A 15,690-nucleotide genomic window follows, 5' to 3' on the forward strand; every position below is an offset into this window, starting at 1 on the left:
GCACCCTGAGGCTCTCGGGGGGAGCGGTCCCAGGCTATGGGTGGGCGTGGCCTGAGCGGCTAGGGGCGGGGCATGAGTGGTGTCTGAGCGCTGGGGGCGGGGCCGGGGCGGAGCCTGGTCCCCATGGGGTGGTGCCGAGGGGGTGTGGCCACGCGTGACTCAGCGCGTTGCCATGGCAGCGGCGGCAGCGGGCGGGCGGGGTACTTCCGGCAGGCGGTGACGCCCTTCCGGCGGGAAGATGGCGGCGGCGGCCCCGGGGAGGGGCGAGGGCCCCGCGGTGCTCCCGGCTCAGCCCCTGGAGCTCAAGAGCCAGTTCCGCACCCGCGAAGGCTCCTACCGGCTGCTGGGCCCCGAGTCCCGGCCCCGCGCCGGCCCCGCCGCCGCCCCCGGGCCTTCCCCGCCCGCCGCCGGACCGGGCCCCGCCGCCGCCGCCGCCCCGGGCCCGGCCGCGCTGCCGCCGGTGCGATTGTCCATGGTGCGGTTGGCTCTGCCCCCTGCTGAGGAACCGGGGGGCCCGGCGGAGCGCAGCCGGGTTTGCTTCAACTTGGGCCGAGAGCTTTATTTCTACGGCGGGGCCGGCTCCGGTGGTCGCGGCAGCCGTCGGGTAACGGGGGAACCGGGGCCTTGGAGTGGGGGGGGACACCGGGGAGCCGGACCTGGGGGTTGAGGGGGCCGGTCGCTAACGGGGGTGCTGGGGACAGCGAGGCTGTCGGAGTGGTGGTGGGTGCCCGTGGGTGATGGTGATAGCGGGGCCGTTAAAGGGGACAACATGGGGCCGGTACCGGGGCTTGGGTCTAGCAACCGGGGATGGGGACATCGGGGCCGGTAACGGTGATCCCAGACCCTCCCAGGAGCCACCTGCTAACGGGGACGGTGACACCAGGGCCGGGGACGGTGACCGCAGGGCCCCCAGGAGCCACCCGCTAACAGGGACAGTGACACTGGGGCCGGTAACGGTGACCCCAGACCTCCCAGGAGCCACCTGCTAACAGGGACGGTGACACCGGGGCTGGTAATGGTGACCACAGAACCCCTAGGAGCTGCCTGCTAATGGGGATGGTGACACTGGGGCTGGTAATGGTGACCCAGGATGCACAGGGACGTTGGTGACACTGGAGCCCAGCCCAGGGGGTTGGTTGGCCCAGGCCAGGCAGTGGCGTGACAGTGACAAGGACCCCCCAGAAGCAGTAGGGTGGGCACGGGGGGGGGGGGTGTCCCCCTCAGTGACACGTCCCCCCACGGCGACATTCCCCCATGGTGACGTCCCCGTCCCCCCGCAGTCGCTGGACCTGCACAAGCCCATCGACAAACGCATTTACAAGGGGACGCAGCCGACCTGCCATGACTTCAACCAGTTCACCGCCGCTGCTGACACCATCGCTCTCCTGGTGGGCTTCTCAGCCGGGCAGGTCCAGTACCTCGACCTCGTTAAGAAGGACACCAGCAAGCTCTTTAACGAGGAGGTGAGCCCCACCCACGTTGGGGAGATGGGGCACAAAGGGAGCCCACCCCACCCCCGCCCCTCAGGAGCTGCCACCACGCCAATGGTTGGGCATGGGGAGATGCCAGAAGGGCCGAGGTTTCTTCCCGCCAAGAGACGGCAGCTTTACCGGGGTGGCGATCGTTAGGGGCCGGCTTCATTAGGGGTCCACGATGGTTGCGCTGCCAGCAAGAGTTGGGGGCTGCACTGTGACACCTATTTGGGTCTCCAAATACACCAATTTGGGTCCCCAAACGCACTGGTTTGGGTTTTGCCCTCGGCAGTGCCCCAGGGTTGTGCCACAGCCCTCGCTCATGTCCCCAGATGTGCTGCAGCACTCACTTGTGTCCCCAAATGCACTCACTCATGTCCCTAAACATGCTGGTTTTGGTTTGTCCTCAGTGACACCCTAGGCCTGCGCCGTGACGTGGATTTGGGTCCCCAAATCTACTGATTCGGGTCCCTAAATGCCCCTTTTTTGGCTTTTTCCCTCAGTGACACCCCAGGGTTGTACCACAGCACTCAGTTGTGTTCCCAAACGTGCCTGTTTGTGTCCCCAAATGTGCCACTTTGGGCTTTGCCCTCAGTGACATCCCGGGGCTGCACCATGATGTGGATTTGGGTCCCCAAATGTGCCACTTCATGTCCCCAAATGCCATTTCCCCTTTGCCCTCAGCAAGACGCCAGCGCTGCCCTGAGATACAGATTCAGGTCCCCAAATGCCCCTTTTTTTGGTTTTGCCCTGAGTGACACCCCAGGGTTGTGCCTCAGCCCTCAGTTGTGTCCCCAAACATGCCGCTTTGGGCTTTGCCCTCAGTGATGCCCCAGGGCTGCACTGTGACATTGATTTGGGTCCACAGATGCCTCTTTTTTGGCTTTGCTCTCAGTGACACCCCAGGGTTGTGCCATGGCACTCACTTGTGTCCCCAGACGTGCCAGTTTGGGCTCTGCCCTCAGCAACACCCCGGGGGTGCACTGTGCTGCCGATCTGTCCCCAGACGTGCCCGGGGGCCCAATCCCACCACCCTGACCCCCCCCTTTTTCCCCCTGCCCCACAGCGCCTGATCGACAAGACGAAGGTGACCTTCGTCAAATGGCTGCCAGAGACGGAGCGGCTCTTCCTGGCTTCCCACGCCAGCGGCCACCTGTACCTGTATGACGCCGAACAGCCCTGCGGGGCCTCGGCCCCCCAGTACAACCTCCTGACGCAAGGCGAGGGCTTCAGTGTCTTTGCCTGTAAGAGCAAGACCCCCCGAAACCCCCTCCTCAAATGGGTGGTGGGCGAGGGGGCTCTTAACGAATTTGCCTTCTCGCCGGACGGGCGCTCGCTGGCCTGCGTCAGCCAGGACGGCTGCCTGCGTGTCTTCCACTTCGACTCCATGCTGCTGCAGGGAATGATGAAGAGTTATTTCGGGGGGTTGCTCTGCGTCTGTTGGAGCCCCGACGGGCGTTACGTGGTGACAGGGGGTGAGGACGACCTGGTGACCGTCTGGTCCTTCGCCGAGGGGCGGGTGGTGGCTCGAGGTCACGGTCACAAGTCTTGGGTCAACGCCGTGGCCTTCGATCCCTTCACTGAGGCAGCCCAGACCCCCCAGCCCCCTGAGCTAAGTGGGGGTGAGGAGGAGGTCGAGCCCCCCGATCCCCTTGTCCGCCGCTCCCCTGCTGTCACCTACCGCTTTGGCTCGGCTGGCCAGGACACCCAGTTCTGCCTGTGGGACCTGACCGAGGACGTCCTCTACCCTCGGCCTCCCCTCTCCCGCGCCCGTACCCTCACTGGATCGGGGGACACCAGCATTCCCATGCCAGGGCTACCCCGCTCACTCTCCCGCTCCAACAGCCTCCCGCAGCCGGCAGGGACGGGCTCGGCCCGCGGCCCCCCGCCTGACGTCCCCCCAGCCCTCAGCGTTGGTCGCTTCGCCACCTTGACATTGCAGGAACGTAAGGGACCCTCGGGCGCCGAAAAAGAGCACAAACGTTACCACAGTTTGGGTAACATCAGCCGGAGCGGGGAGAAACCTCCCAGTGGTGCCGGATCCCGGGGACGGCTAGATACAGCCAAGGTGCTGGGGACGGCGCTGTGCCCCCGGATTCACGAGGTGCCACTGCTGGAACCCCTCGTCTGCAAGAAGATCGCCCATGAACGGTTGACGGTGCTGCTCTTCTTGGAGGATTGTATCGTCACCGCTTGCCAGGAGGGACTCATTTGCACCTGGGCCCGGCCTGGAAAGGCTGTGAGTGTGCTGGGGGGCAGAGGCAGAGGGGGGGGTTGGGGGAGGCTGAGCGGGACTCAAGGGGTCCCATCAGCAGCCTGTTGAGGCAAAGGGGGGTTTTGGGGGGCTGGGGGGGGACGACTTGAAGGGTCCCATCAGCAACCTGGGAGGTCCTGTCAGCAGCCTAAGGGGGCAGAGAGGGGTTTTGGGGGGGTGGGGGACTTGAGGGGTCCTGTCAGCAGCCTGGGCGGTCCCACCAGCAGCCTGAGGGGTGAAAAGGGGGTTTGGGGGGCACTGAGGAGGACTCAAGGGGTCCTGTTGGCAGCCTGAGGGGACAGAGTGGGGTTTAGGGGGGGCTAGGGAGGACTCAGGAGGTCCCATCAGTAGCATGAGGAGTCAAAGAGGAGTTTTTTGGGGGGCTGGTGGTGTCCTGCTGGCAGCCTGGGGGGGTGCTGGGTGGCTGCTGGGTGGTCACTGGGGTCCCTTTGCTTGCAGGTACCCTGCTCTGTCCCCTCCACCCCCCCCCCAGGGTGTCACCCGCCTCCATGGGGGCTTCGTCCCCGCACAGTGCCACATCACAGGGCAGGGGGGTGTCCCAGTGTCCCTGTGCCCCCACCCCCAGTGACTGCTGTCCCCTTCCCTCGCAGGGACTGTCCTCGCAGAACGGCGGCTCCCCCAGCGGCACCGTGGTATAGCCGTCACCCGGTGCTGTCACCCGGTGCTGTCACCGTCACCCGACAGCGTCACCGTCACCCGTACGTACCCCCACGGGTGCCACCGCCCCGCTCGAGGACACCGCTCCGTCCCCATACTACTGAGCCCCCCCCCGGGTGGGTGGGCAGGCGCCCCGTTGTCCCCACGGCCACCCACCATCGTCCCCCGGCGGGGTGGTGGTGCCATGCCGGCGGGGCGCCCTGTGCCTTCGTCACTTTATGTCCCCGCCGCGCTGCGGGTCCACCGGGCTCTGCCCCTTATTTATACTAAAGAGACTTTTTTCGCACTTGGGGTGGCCCTGACGTGTCTAGGGATGGGTTGGGGACACTGGGGATGGAGATGAGGGGTGCCGCACAGGGACGGGTGGGGGACATGCTGGGTGCCAGGTGGGGACGCAGGGACGGACTGGGGATGTGCCGGCACTGGGGATATGATGGGTGACAACTGGGAACATGTTGGGTGAGATGGGGACACATGGATGGACTGGGGACACGATGGGTGACGTGTGGTGGGACAGGGACCGACTGGGGACATGATGGGTGATGTGGTGGGACAGGGATGGACTGGGGACATGATGGGAGGCACATGGGGACAGACTGGGGACACGATGGGTGACGTGTGGTGGGACAGGGACCGACTGGGGACATGTTGGGTGATGTGGTGAGACACGGATGGACTGGGGACATGATGGGAGGCACATGGGGACAGACTGGGGACATGATGGGTGGCACAGGGTGACATGGGGACGGCTTGGGGACACAGCGCTGCTGTCCCCACATCCCCATGCCTGGGGGGCGGGGGGGGCAGGACATGATTGCCTCCCCTCCGGGGCCATCTTGGGGTCCCCACATGTGTGTGTGTCCCCCAGGGCAGAGGCCGGTTGCAGAAACACAACTTTATTCTCATATTCTCCCTGGGGGGGGCCAACAAACGGGGGGGGCCAAAATAACCAAGGGGGGGGAATGGGGAGGGGTATAAATAACTGGGGGCTTAGTGCAAATGTGGGGTGTCCCTACAAATAAATTACTAGCGGGGGGCGGTGGGGGTGCCCCAGGGAGGCCCCCCAGGGTGGCACGAGGGGGGGGTGCCCCCCACCCACCTTGGGGGGGGGGGGGGTCGGGTCCCGCTGCCCCTCGTTGCCAGTCATGGGGGCAACAGTGTGACCCCCTCCCTAGGGTGGGGGAGGCCCGGATTCTTGGGGTCCCCCCTGTGCCTAGTGGTTAGGGGGGGGCTATGTACAGAGGGGGTTGTTGGGGGGAGGTCCTTGTGTGTGTCCCCCCCTGCTGTGGGGAAGGAGGGGGGGGGTCATGTGCAAGAAGAGGGGGTGCTGATGAGCCCGGGTGCCTGGGTCCCCCCACCCTTGCTGGATGCCTGGGTCCCCTCTCAGGGGGGCGTCCCGGGGGGGGCAGCAGGGCGCAGGCCGGCAGCACAGAGCAGCAGGCAGTCCTTGGTGGCACTGGGGTGGGGAACCTGGGGACAGGGAGGGGGTCAGGGCGTGTGGTAGTGGCCCTGTCACACCCCCTCCCCCACCCCGCCCCAGGTCCCCTCTGGCTGGTGCACGTACACCCCCACACCCCCACTGGGGACCCCCTGATTTGGGGGGTGGCCCTGGGGGTGGGGGTGCAGGGACGGGGCGGGGGGGGTTTGTGGCCTTGGGTGAAAAATGGCGGTGAGCAGGGTGACACAGCCTGGGGGGGGGGGGGTGACAGTGTCAAAAGTGGCACTTCCCGGGGGGGGGGGGTGGCAGTGTGGCGGAGGTGACAGCCTGGGGAGGGGGTGGCACTGCCCAGCAGTGGCCTGGGTGGGGGGGGTGGCTGTAGTGGTCCCCTCCTGGGGCTGGTGGCCACGCCCGGGGGGGGGGGTGTCCCAGCCTGGAGGGGGTGGCCATGCCCGGGGGTGGGGGGTAGCAGTGTTGGGGTGTGACAGTGATGGTGACAGCAGCCCGCGCAGCCCCACGTACCCGGGCCCAGAGCAGGAGGTGCCGGGATAGGGGCACCCCCAAGGGGGAGCGGAAAAGCCGGGGGGGGCCCCCGCTGCCGGGCTGCGGAGAGAGCAGAGAGCGTCAGCAGCCCCCAAAACTCCCCCCCCCCCCAAAACCGTGACACCACCAACCCCCCCAAGTCTTACGTCCACCGAGGGCTCCACGGGGGGGGCCGTGATCGTGGGGGGCTGCCCTGTGACTCCTGCAAGGGAAATGGGGGGGGGCAGGCAGAATCAGGTCCTGATCCCCCCCAAAATACCCTTTTTGGGGTGTCTCCCCCATTTTGAGGAGAGGGTGAGGCCCTGATCCCACCTTTTTGGGACACCCCCTCCATTTCAGCAAGGGGACAAGGTCCTGAGTCCCCTCCCAATACCCTTTTTTGGGTTCCCCCCATTTTGGGGAGCAGATGAAGTCCTGCCGGCCCCCCAATACTCTTTGCCCCCCCCCCCATTGTGGGGAGGGCATGAGGCCCCGATCCTCGCCCCACCCCCCCCATCCTGTGAAGGGTTTCAGGGCTACCCAAGGGATTTGGGGGGGACTTGAGTGATTTGGGTGGGGGTCAAGCTCTGCCAAGGGACTTTGGGAGGGGTCGGGGGGGAGGTAAGTGATTTGGGGGGTGCGTCTGAGGGGTGTTGGGTGTACCCAAGACATTTAAAGGGGGCTAGAGAGTGTCCCTGAGGGAATATCGGGGGGGGGGGGGTGGGGGAGGTTGGGGGCGGGCCTTGCCTTCCTGCGGGGGGGGCCCTGGCCCCGCGGGGGGTCTCTGCAGCCGCTGCAGCTTTGCTTCCAGTTCCAGGTTGCGGCTCTCGGCCTCCTGCAGGCGCCTGGAAAGGGGGGTGTCAGGTGGGGACATGTAGGGACACCCCCAGACGCCCCCCAGGACCTCCCCCTCGCCGGTCCCCCATGTCCCTGCCCTATAGCACAGCGTCACCCCTGTCGTACCCGGGGTCCCTCGTGTTACACCCCCCCTCCCCCCGGTACTGGCTGTCACCTAGGTGTGTGTGTGTGTCCCCGGTACCTGGTGTCACCCCCCCCGGTACTGGCTGTCACCCAGGTGTCACCCCCCCCCCCGGTATCCGGTGTCACACCCCGGTACTGGCTGTCACCCAGGTGTCACCCCCCCCCCCGGTATCCGGTGTCACCCCCCGGTACTGGCTGTCACCCAGGTGTCACCCCCCCCCCGGTATCCGGTGTCACCCCCTGGTACTGGCTGTCACCCAGGTGTTACCCCCCCCCCGCTCCCGGGACCCGGTGTCACCCCTCCCCGGTCCCGCTGTGTCCCCCCCGTACCGGGCCAGCCCCTGTCCCGCCGCCCGCAGCAGCCCCAGCTCCCGCTCCAGCGCCGCCCGCCCGCGCCGCTCCGCCGCCAGCGCCGCCCGCAGCTCCGCCTCCTCCGCCACCGGCCCCGCCTCCGTCGCTACCGGCCCCGCCTCCTCCAGCACCGGCCCCGCCTTCTCGGGGAGCTCCGTGGCCGCCGCCGACGGCGCCTGCGGGAACCGCGTCGGCGTGGGGACCCCCGGGGTACCGGGACCACCTCCCCAGACACTCACCTTCCCCGGGACCCCCCGCCCCGGGACACCGGGACCCCCCCCGGGGCACTAGGACCCCCTCCCCGGACACTCACCTCCCCCGGGACACCCCCCGGGGCAGTGGGACCCCCCTCCGCGGACACTGGCCTCCCCTGGGACCCTCCCCCGGGGCACCGACGCCTTCCTTCCAGCACCAGGACCCCCTCCCGGAACACACACACCACACCACCCCCCGGATACCGACACCCTCCCCCCCCCCCGCCACATACCGGCTCCTCGGTGGGTGCCCGGGGGGGGTCCGTGCCCGGGGGGGCTGCACAGCCAGGGGGTGGCGTCCGCGGGGGGGCCCCCGTGTCTGGGTGGGGGCCCTGGGATGGAGGGGGGCTCGTGGATGGGGGGGGCCCTTTGGGGGGGGGGGCACCCATGGGTGGGGGGGGCTCCGTGGGTGGGGGGTGGGGGTTTTGTGGAGGAGCCCCCGTGGGGGAGGGGGGCTCTTTTTGGGGGGGTGCTCCCATGGGTTGGGGTGCCTCTGAAGGTATGTGGGGCTCTTTTGGGGGAGGAGGGTCTGTGGGTTCGGGGGTGCCCAGGGGCGGGGAAGCCTCTTTTTGAGGGGGGGACCCCACGGGGGAGGGGGGGCCCTGGGACAGAGGGTTCCCTGTGGCTGGGGGGGGGGCTGTTGTTGGGGGGCATCCAATGGCTGGGGGCGTCCCTACGGCCGGGGGGGTCCCCATGGGTGGCGGGGTCCCCATAGGTGGGGGGGTCCCCATAGGTAGGGGGGTCCCCGTCTCCGGGGGGGTCCCCCAGTCCCCCTCCAGCTCCATGGCCACGTCCTGGTCCCACTCGTCATCTTCCTCTTCATCCTCGTCCTCGACCTCCTCCTCCTCCTCCTCCCTAGGGCGGGGAGACACACACACACAAATGGGGGGGGGCCACCTGGGGCCCCTCTGCAGGGACCCTCACCAGGGGACACCCAGGGGTTCTCCCAGCCCCACCCCCCCATTTCGCCAGTGGCCCCAGTTCCCCCCCCCCCTTTTGTATTCCCCCGCACACACACCGTTACCCCCAGCCCCCCCCCCCGTCTCCCTCCCCGTGCTCACTCGGGGTGTCCTCGGGTGTATGAGTACCCCACAAACGGGAGGTGCAGTCCCAGTTCGGGGGGGTCCCACGGTTCCCCCAGGGGTTCCTGTCGGGGGGGACGGGTGTTAGACATGGGGGGGAGAGCACCCGGGGGGGGTCCCAGTAGGGGCCAGTGGGGGTCCCTGGGGTGATTGGGGGGGTCCCAAGTGAGGCCAATGGCGGCGGTCCGGGGTGGGGGGGTCCCATGGGGCGGGATGAGGTTGTCATGGAGGGGGGGGCGGAGAGGGTCTCGTGGGTGGGGGGGTCCCAAGGAGGGGTTCCCATGGGGGGTGGGGGGGTGGTCAAGTGGTCCCGGGGGGGGTCCCATGGGGGCGTGTCCTGGGCGGGGTTCAACGGACGGCGGGGTCCCTGGGTGCACGGGTCCCATGGGGGGGGGGGGTCCCGGGATGGGGTCCTGGGATGGAGGGGGGGAGGGTGTCCATGACGGGGAGTCCCGGGGGGGTGTCCCGGTGCGGGCAGGTCCCAATGGGGGGTGTCCTGGGGGGAGGAGTGTGTCCCCGTGCGGGCGGGTCCCATGAGGGGTGTCCCGGGGGGGATCCCGGTGCAGAGTTCCATGGGGGGGGGTGGCGGGGGGGGCGGTCCCGGTGCGGGCGGATGCCATGAAAGGGGGGGGGGGGGCGTCTGCACCGTCTGGCTGAGGCAGTCGTCGAGCACGTCGAAGTTGGAGGTGTCGGCGGCGCCGGCGGCAGCGGGGGCGAAGGGGGGGGCGGCGTGGCGGAGCGCGGACCAGCGCAGCCCCGCGAACAGCGGCAGCCGCCGGAAGTCGCGCGCCCCGCCCCGCCCCAGGCGCGCCTCCCGCGCGCACAGCAGGCCCCGCACCAGCTCCCGCGCCGCCGCCGGCACCCGCGGGCACGCCCCCGCCGCCGGGGCCACGCCCCCTTCGCCCGCGGCCGCGCCCCCTCCCGCCGCCGGGGGCGGGTCGTCCGGCAGGTGCAGGTGGTCCTGGGGGCGGGGCCGGCGTCAGCTCCGCCCCCATACCCCCCAGCAACCTCCCAGTGGCTTCCCACTAACCTCCCAGCAACCCCCCAGCAACCTCCCAGTAGCTTCCCACTAACCTCCCACTAACCTCCCAGCAACCCCCCAGCAACCTCCCAGTGGCTTCCCACTAACCTCCCAGTAACCTCCCAGCAACCTCCCAGTGGCTTCCCACTAACCTCCCAGTAACCTCCCAGCAACCTCCCAGTGGCTTCCCACTAACCTCCCACTAACCTCCCAGTAACCTCCCAGCAACCCGCCAGTAGCCTCCCAAGTAGCATCACAGTAACCTCCCAGTAATGTCCCAGTGCCTCCCAGTAACGCCCAGTGCCTCGAGTAACATCCCAGTAACCTCCAGTAACCTCCCAGTAACCCCAGTAACCTCTCAGTAACATCCAGTAACCCCCAGTAACCTCCCAGTAATGTCCCAGTGCTTCCCAGCCCCCTCCCAGTGCCCCCCAGCTCCCTCCCAGTGCCCACCACCACCTGCGAGTTCCCTCCCACTGCCCCAGTCCCGTCCCCCCCCACACCTGGAAGTGGAGGATCTTGGAGTAGGTCTCGGGCAGGGACTCAGCAAAGAAGGGCGGCTGCCCGAAGAACATCTCGTAGGCCAGTACTCCCAGTGCCCACCAGTCACACTCCGGGCCGTAGGAGCGGGTGGGGTCCTCCACTGCCAGCAGTATCTCGGGGGACAAGTAGTCGGGGGTCCCCACGGCCACCGAGGAGCGCACCTGGGGTGGGGGGACACGGGGACGGAGCAGGGGGCGTTGGATGGTGTGGGGTGTTGGGACATGGGGACACGGGGGCGGGGGACACAGGGACATGGGAGATGGGGGAGATGGGATATGGGGACACACGGAGATTGGAATCAGGGACATAACAGGGATGGGGGAGGTGGGACATGGGGACATGAGGGCTGGGGACATGGGGACACAGGACATGGGGACATGGGGACACGGGACATGGGGACGGGGGGGTGTTGGACAGGGGACGGAAGGATAGGGGAGGTGGGACATGGGGACATTGGAACTGGGGACACGGGGACATGGGGATGGGGGATTCTCTGGGTCCTCATAGCAGGGTTGAGCTCCAGGTCACCCCCCTGCCCCCATGTCCCCCTGCCCCCATGTCCCCATGTCCCTACTCACGGTGCCGTCAGGTCCCAGCTTGAGGCAGGAGCCGAAGTCCCCGAGCCGGACGTGGCCCCAGCGGTCCAGGAGGATGTTGTCGGGTTTGATGTCCCTTGGGGGGGGACAGGTGGCCTCTGTCACCCCGTGTCTCCCCCCCCGCCACCACCACCATGGCCCCCAGTGCCCCAGTCCTCCCCATGTCCCACATGTTGCTTGTGTGCCCCCCCGTCCCTCCATGTCCCCTTTTGTCCCTTCGTGTCCCCACTTGCCCCCACGTCCTCGTGTGCCCCCATGTCCTCCCTGTGTCCCCATGCTCCTCCTTTGTCCCCTCATGTCCCTCAGGTCCTCACCCATGTGCCCATATGTCCCCCCCAGCTCCTCCTTTTGTCCCCAATTGCCCCCACATCCCCCTACCCTGGTGTCTTCACCCCCTGTGCCGTGTCCCCACCACGTGTCCCCGACACTGTGCCATGTGTCCCCAGCCCCGTGCTATGTCCCCCCGTGTCCCCCCTGTTTCTCCCCAGCCCCATTCTATGTCCCCCCGTGTCCCCCCTGTTTCTCCCCAGCCCCGTGCTATGTCCCCCCGTGTCCCCCCTGTTTCTCCCCAGCCCCGTGCTATGTCCCCCCGTGTCCCCCCTGTTTCTCCCCAGACCTATGCCATGTCCCCCACATCCCCTCCATGTCCCCCCAGCCCCATGCCACATCCCCCCATGTGTCCCCCCATGTGTCCCCAGCCCCATGCCATGTCTCCTGGTGTGTCCCCCATGCCCCCTCAGCCCCATGCCATGTCCCCCCCGTGTCCCCAGCCCCGTGCCCACCGGTGGACGTAGCCCAGGCGGTGGATGGAGTCAATGGCCATCACCAGCTCGGCCAGGTAGAAGCGCGCCATGGCAAGGGGCAGCCGGTCCCCAAATTTGCTGAGCAGGGTCAGGAGGTCCCCCCCCACGTAGTACTCCATGACCAGGTACTGCAGGGGGGGGACACGACAGGTGGGGCATGGACACATGGGCACGGCACAGGGACACGGGGATGGGGACGTGAGGATGGCACGGGGACACGGGGATGTCATAGGGATGATGTGGGGATGGGGACACAGGAGTGGCATGGGGACATGGGGATGTGGGGATGGAGACACAGAGATGGTGTGGGGACACGGGGACAGCACAGGGACATGGGGATGGCACAGGGACACGGGCATGGCACAGGGATGACGTGGGGAGAGGGACACAGGGATGGCACAGGGACACGGGGACGTGGGAATGAGGACACAGGGAGTGGCCCAGGAACAGAAGGATGGGATGGGGACAGGAGACACAACCATGGTGTGGGGACACAGCGGTGGTGCAGGGATGGGGCCATGGGGGTGGCATGGGGACACGGGGCCATGGGGGCTCCCTAGGGGCACCCAGGAGTGCTGGGGACTGTTCTCTGGGGACCACCAGGGCAGGGGGGATGGGGTGGTGTCCCCATGGGGGGGATGTCCCCATGGGGGGATGTCCCCTCACCAGGCACTGGGGGTCCTGGAAGGCGAAGTGGAGGCGGGTGATCCAGCGCTGGTCCCCCCGCGCCAGCACCTCCCTCTCCTCCCGGAAACAGGACACCTGGGGACACGGACACAGGTGGAATCGCAGTCATGTCCCCCCCCCAGGGGTCACCCCCGGTGTCACCCCCAGACACCGAGGTCACCTGCAAGGTCACACACACACACCCCCCATCTCAACCCCAGGCACTGGGGGGTCAGGGTCAGCCCTAGGGACCCTGTGTCACCCCTGTCCCTGAGTCACCCACCCCAGTGCCACCCCTGTCCCCATCATTCCACGTCCCCTCTGGGTCCCCAGGACTCCCTTGTCCCCCTCCCTCTGTGTCCCCATTCCACACCCCCCCCATGTCCCTGTGCCTCCCCCCACATCCCCCATGTCCCCCCTGCCACCCCTGTGTGTCCTTCCGTGTCCCCCCCCATGTCCCCTCACCTCTCCGCGCCGCAGCATGTCCCACTTGTTCATGATCTTCATGGCGTAGATCTGCCCCGACTCCTTCATCCGCACCACAGCCACCTGCGGGACCACCCGTGGTGTCACCCGTGGTGTCACCCATGTCACCCCCCCTCTTCGCCCCCCCCCCTTACCTCGCTGAAGGCCCCACGCCCGATCACCTTCAAGATCTCAAAGTCGCTTCGTTGCAACTGCAGCTCCTGCACCTGGGCGGCCACCGGCTCCGCTGGGGGGGGGCACCCATGGGTGGGGGTGATGTCAGCACCCGTGGGAGGCCAATTACCCCGGGGGGGTGGATTTGGGGGAGAAGCTCAGGTTTGGGGGTGCAATGGGGGAGCACAACCCCAATACAAGCCAGTGGAGAATCCACTGCAGGGGGAGCTGGGACATTGGGGGGGTTCATGGGGCTTGGGGGGGTGTGCCCGGGGGGGGCGGTGCTTGGGGTTTTGTGGGTGTCGCTGGATTGGGGGTGGGGCTGGCTCTTTTGGGGAGGGGCTCTCAGGTTTTTGGACGGCCTGTGGTCATGGGAGGGGGGGCTGATGGGATTTGGGGGCACCCTGGCGGAGGGGGGAGTCCCTGGGGGGGGGAGTCGGGAGGGGAGTTAAGGAAGGGGGGGGTCTGGAGTTTGGGGGTCCCAGGGAAGTTGGGGAGGCACTGGGGTGGGGAAGCCAGTGGGGGAGGTGACAGTCCCGGGGAGGGGGGTGGCAGTCCCGGGGGGAGGGGCGGCAGTCCGGGGGAGGGAGGGTGACAGTTTCGGGGGGGTGGCTGTCCAGGGGGGTGTGACAGTCCCGGGGGGGGTGGTGACACCCTCGGTGCCCCGGGGCGGGGGGGTGGCCGCGCACCCTCAGCCCATTTATGGCCGCGCAGCGATCGGCGTCCGCGGGGGGGGGCCGGGCCCGACGTGCCCAGAAAAGGAGCGGCGCCATCGCCCCCCCCCCCAGGGGACCCAGGCGTCCGGGACCCGCCCCCCCCCCCCGGTACCGGATCACCACCACCCCCCCACCCCCCCCCGGTCCCCCCGTCTCCCGTTGCCGGACCTCCACCGGTACCGGACCGCCCGCCCCCCCCCTCGCTTCCCCCCCCCGCTCCGGTCCTGCTCCCGTACCCGCCCCGTACCGGAGTGCCCGGTCCCAGCCGTGTCCCCCCCTGTCCCGGACCCCGGACCCCCCCAGTCATGGACTCCCCGGTCCCGTAACCCCCCCGGTCCCGTGCTTCCCGGTCCCATACTCCCTGGTCCCGTACCGCCCCAGTCCCGTACCCCCCAATCTCGTACGCCCCCCCAGTCCCGCACCGGAGCGCCCGGTCCCGTACTGCCCGGTGCCGTACCCCCCCGGTCCCGTACGCCCCCCCCCGCTCCGTACCCCCCTAGTCCCGTAACCCCGATCCCACACTCCCCCCCGGTCCCGTGTCCCCCCCCCCATCCCCGTTCCCTCCCCTCTCACCCCAGCTCAGAAAATCCCGGACGTGTCTCTCGCTCTCGCTCCCGTTCCCGTCGTTCCCGGTGTCCCGGTACCGGTGCCGGAGCCCCCCCGCCAGTCCCACCAGCAGATCCAGTAGCGTCTCCAGCCCCAGTAACCCCCCCCGCCCCAGCGCCAGCGCCCGCAGCCGCTCCCGCCGCCCCGGGGGCGCCGCCATCGCCTCGGGCCCGTCCGCCCACCGGGAGGGGCGGGGGGGGGGGGGCGGTCACGGCCGGAGGAGCACCTACGGGGACGGGCGGTAAGCGGGAGCGTACCGGAGGGGGCTCACCCCCCGCCCCGGGGCCCCTTGAGCTAAAGGCGGGATATCCGCCCCCCCCAATCCCGGGCACCGGGACACCCCCCCCCCGGACACCTCGTTACCGACCCCCGGGGCACGAGGACGCAGGTCCCGGAGGACACCGACACCCCCCCCCCGGGGCACCGGGAGCCCCCTCGGAGGACACCGACACCTCCCGGGGCACCGACCCCCCCCCCCCGGGCACCGGGAACCCGCCCCGACACCTCGTTACCGACCCCCGGGGACACCACTCCCCCCCTGCCCCCCAGCCCCAATGGCCCTGTATGTCCTATACACCTATACCCCCCCCATCCTATACCTCCCAGCCCCATAGAGCCCCTCTATAGCCCCCGTACACTCCTATAGGTTCTCTATCCCCCCGCCCCATAGCTCCATGATCCCTAATGGCTCCTACAGCACCTATAGGCCCTATAGCACCCACACAGCTATGGCACACCATACTCCTTATAGCCCCCTATAGCACCCATACCTCCTGTGGCTTCCGAGCCCTACAGCTCCTACCCTTATAGGCCCTATAGCACCATACCCCTATACACCCTATAGCACCCATACATTCTATGGCTCTCCATACCACCCCTACCCCTACATCCCCTATAGCACCCATACCTGCTATACCTTCCTGTCCTTACAGCTCCCTGGAACAGCCACATCCCTATAGCACCCACACCTCCTATAGCTCCCCATAGCTCCCATACCCATATGACCTCTGTAGCATCTGTGTCCCCTATAGCTCCCTATAGCACCCGTACCCCCTGTAGTCCCCCAAT

The 15,690-nt window shown here is 68.1% G+C and overlaps 2 protein-coding genes across 3 annotated transcripts; one reads left to right on the top strand and one right to left on the bottom strand.

Annotated features, from left to right (window-relative positions):
• The first annotated feature begins 220 nt into the window (after positions 1-220).
• Positions 221-4,690, top strand: DMWD (DM1 locus, WD repeat containing). The gene is made up of 4 exons (XM_075020525.1): positions 221-604; positions 1,281-1,463; positions 2,539-3,711; positions 4,338-4,690. The coding sequence occupies exons 1-4, from the start codon at positions 239-241 to the stop codon at positions 4,383-4,385; spliced, it is 1,770 nt and encodes a 589-aa protein (XP_074876626.1). The 5' UTR covers positions 221-238; the 3' UTR covers positions 4,386-4,690.
• Positions 4,691-5,284: 594 nt separating this feature from the next.
• On the bottom strand, positions 5,285-14,797 carry DMPK (DM1 protein kinase). 2 transcript variants are annotated; one of them, XM_075020318.1, is made up of 15 exons: positions 14,590-14,795; positions 13,282-13,373; positions 13,127-13,210; positions 12,662-12,757; positions 11,975-12,123; positions 11,175-11,268; positions 10,557-10,757; positions 9,679-9,993; positions 9,012-9,097; positions 8,184-8,805; positions 7,676-7,872; positions 7,112-7,209; positions 6,532-6,587; positions 6,365-6,445; positions 5,285-5,874 (listed from the first exon to the last, which is right to left on the bottom strand). In XM_075020318.1, the coding sequence occupies exons 1-15, from the start codon at positions 14,780-14,782 to the stop codon at positions 5,788-5,790; spliced, it is 2,451 nt and encodes an 816-aa protein (XP_074876419.1). In that variant the 5' UTR covers positions 14,783-14,795; the 3' UTR covers positions 5,285-5,787. The 2 variants fall into 2 exon arrangements, with proteins under 2 accessions (XP_074876419.1, XP_074876420.1); XM_075020319.1 differs by lacking the exon at positions 6,365-6,445 and having other exon boundaries at positions 14,590-14,797.
• Between the last annotated feature and the right edge of the window lie 893 nt (positions 14,798-15,690).

This window comes from Buteo buteo, chromosome Z, assembly GCF_964188355.1.
Source record: "Buteo buteo chromosome Z, bButBut1.hap1.1, whole genome shotgun sequence".
Classification (NCBI taxonomy): Eukaryota; Metazoa; Chordata; class Aves; order Accipitriformes; family Accipitridae; genus Buteo; species Buteo buteo.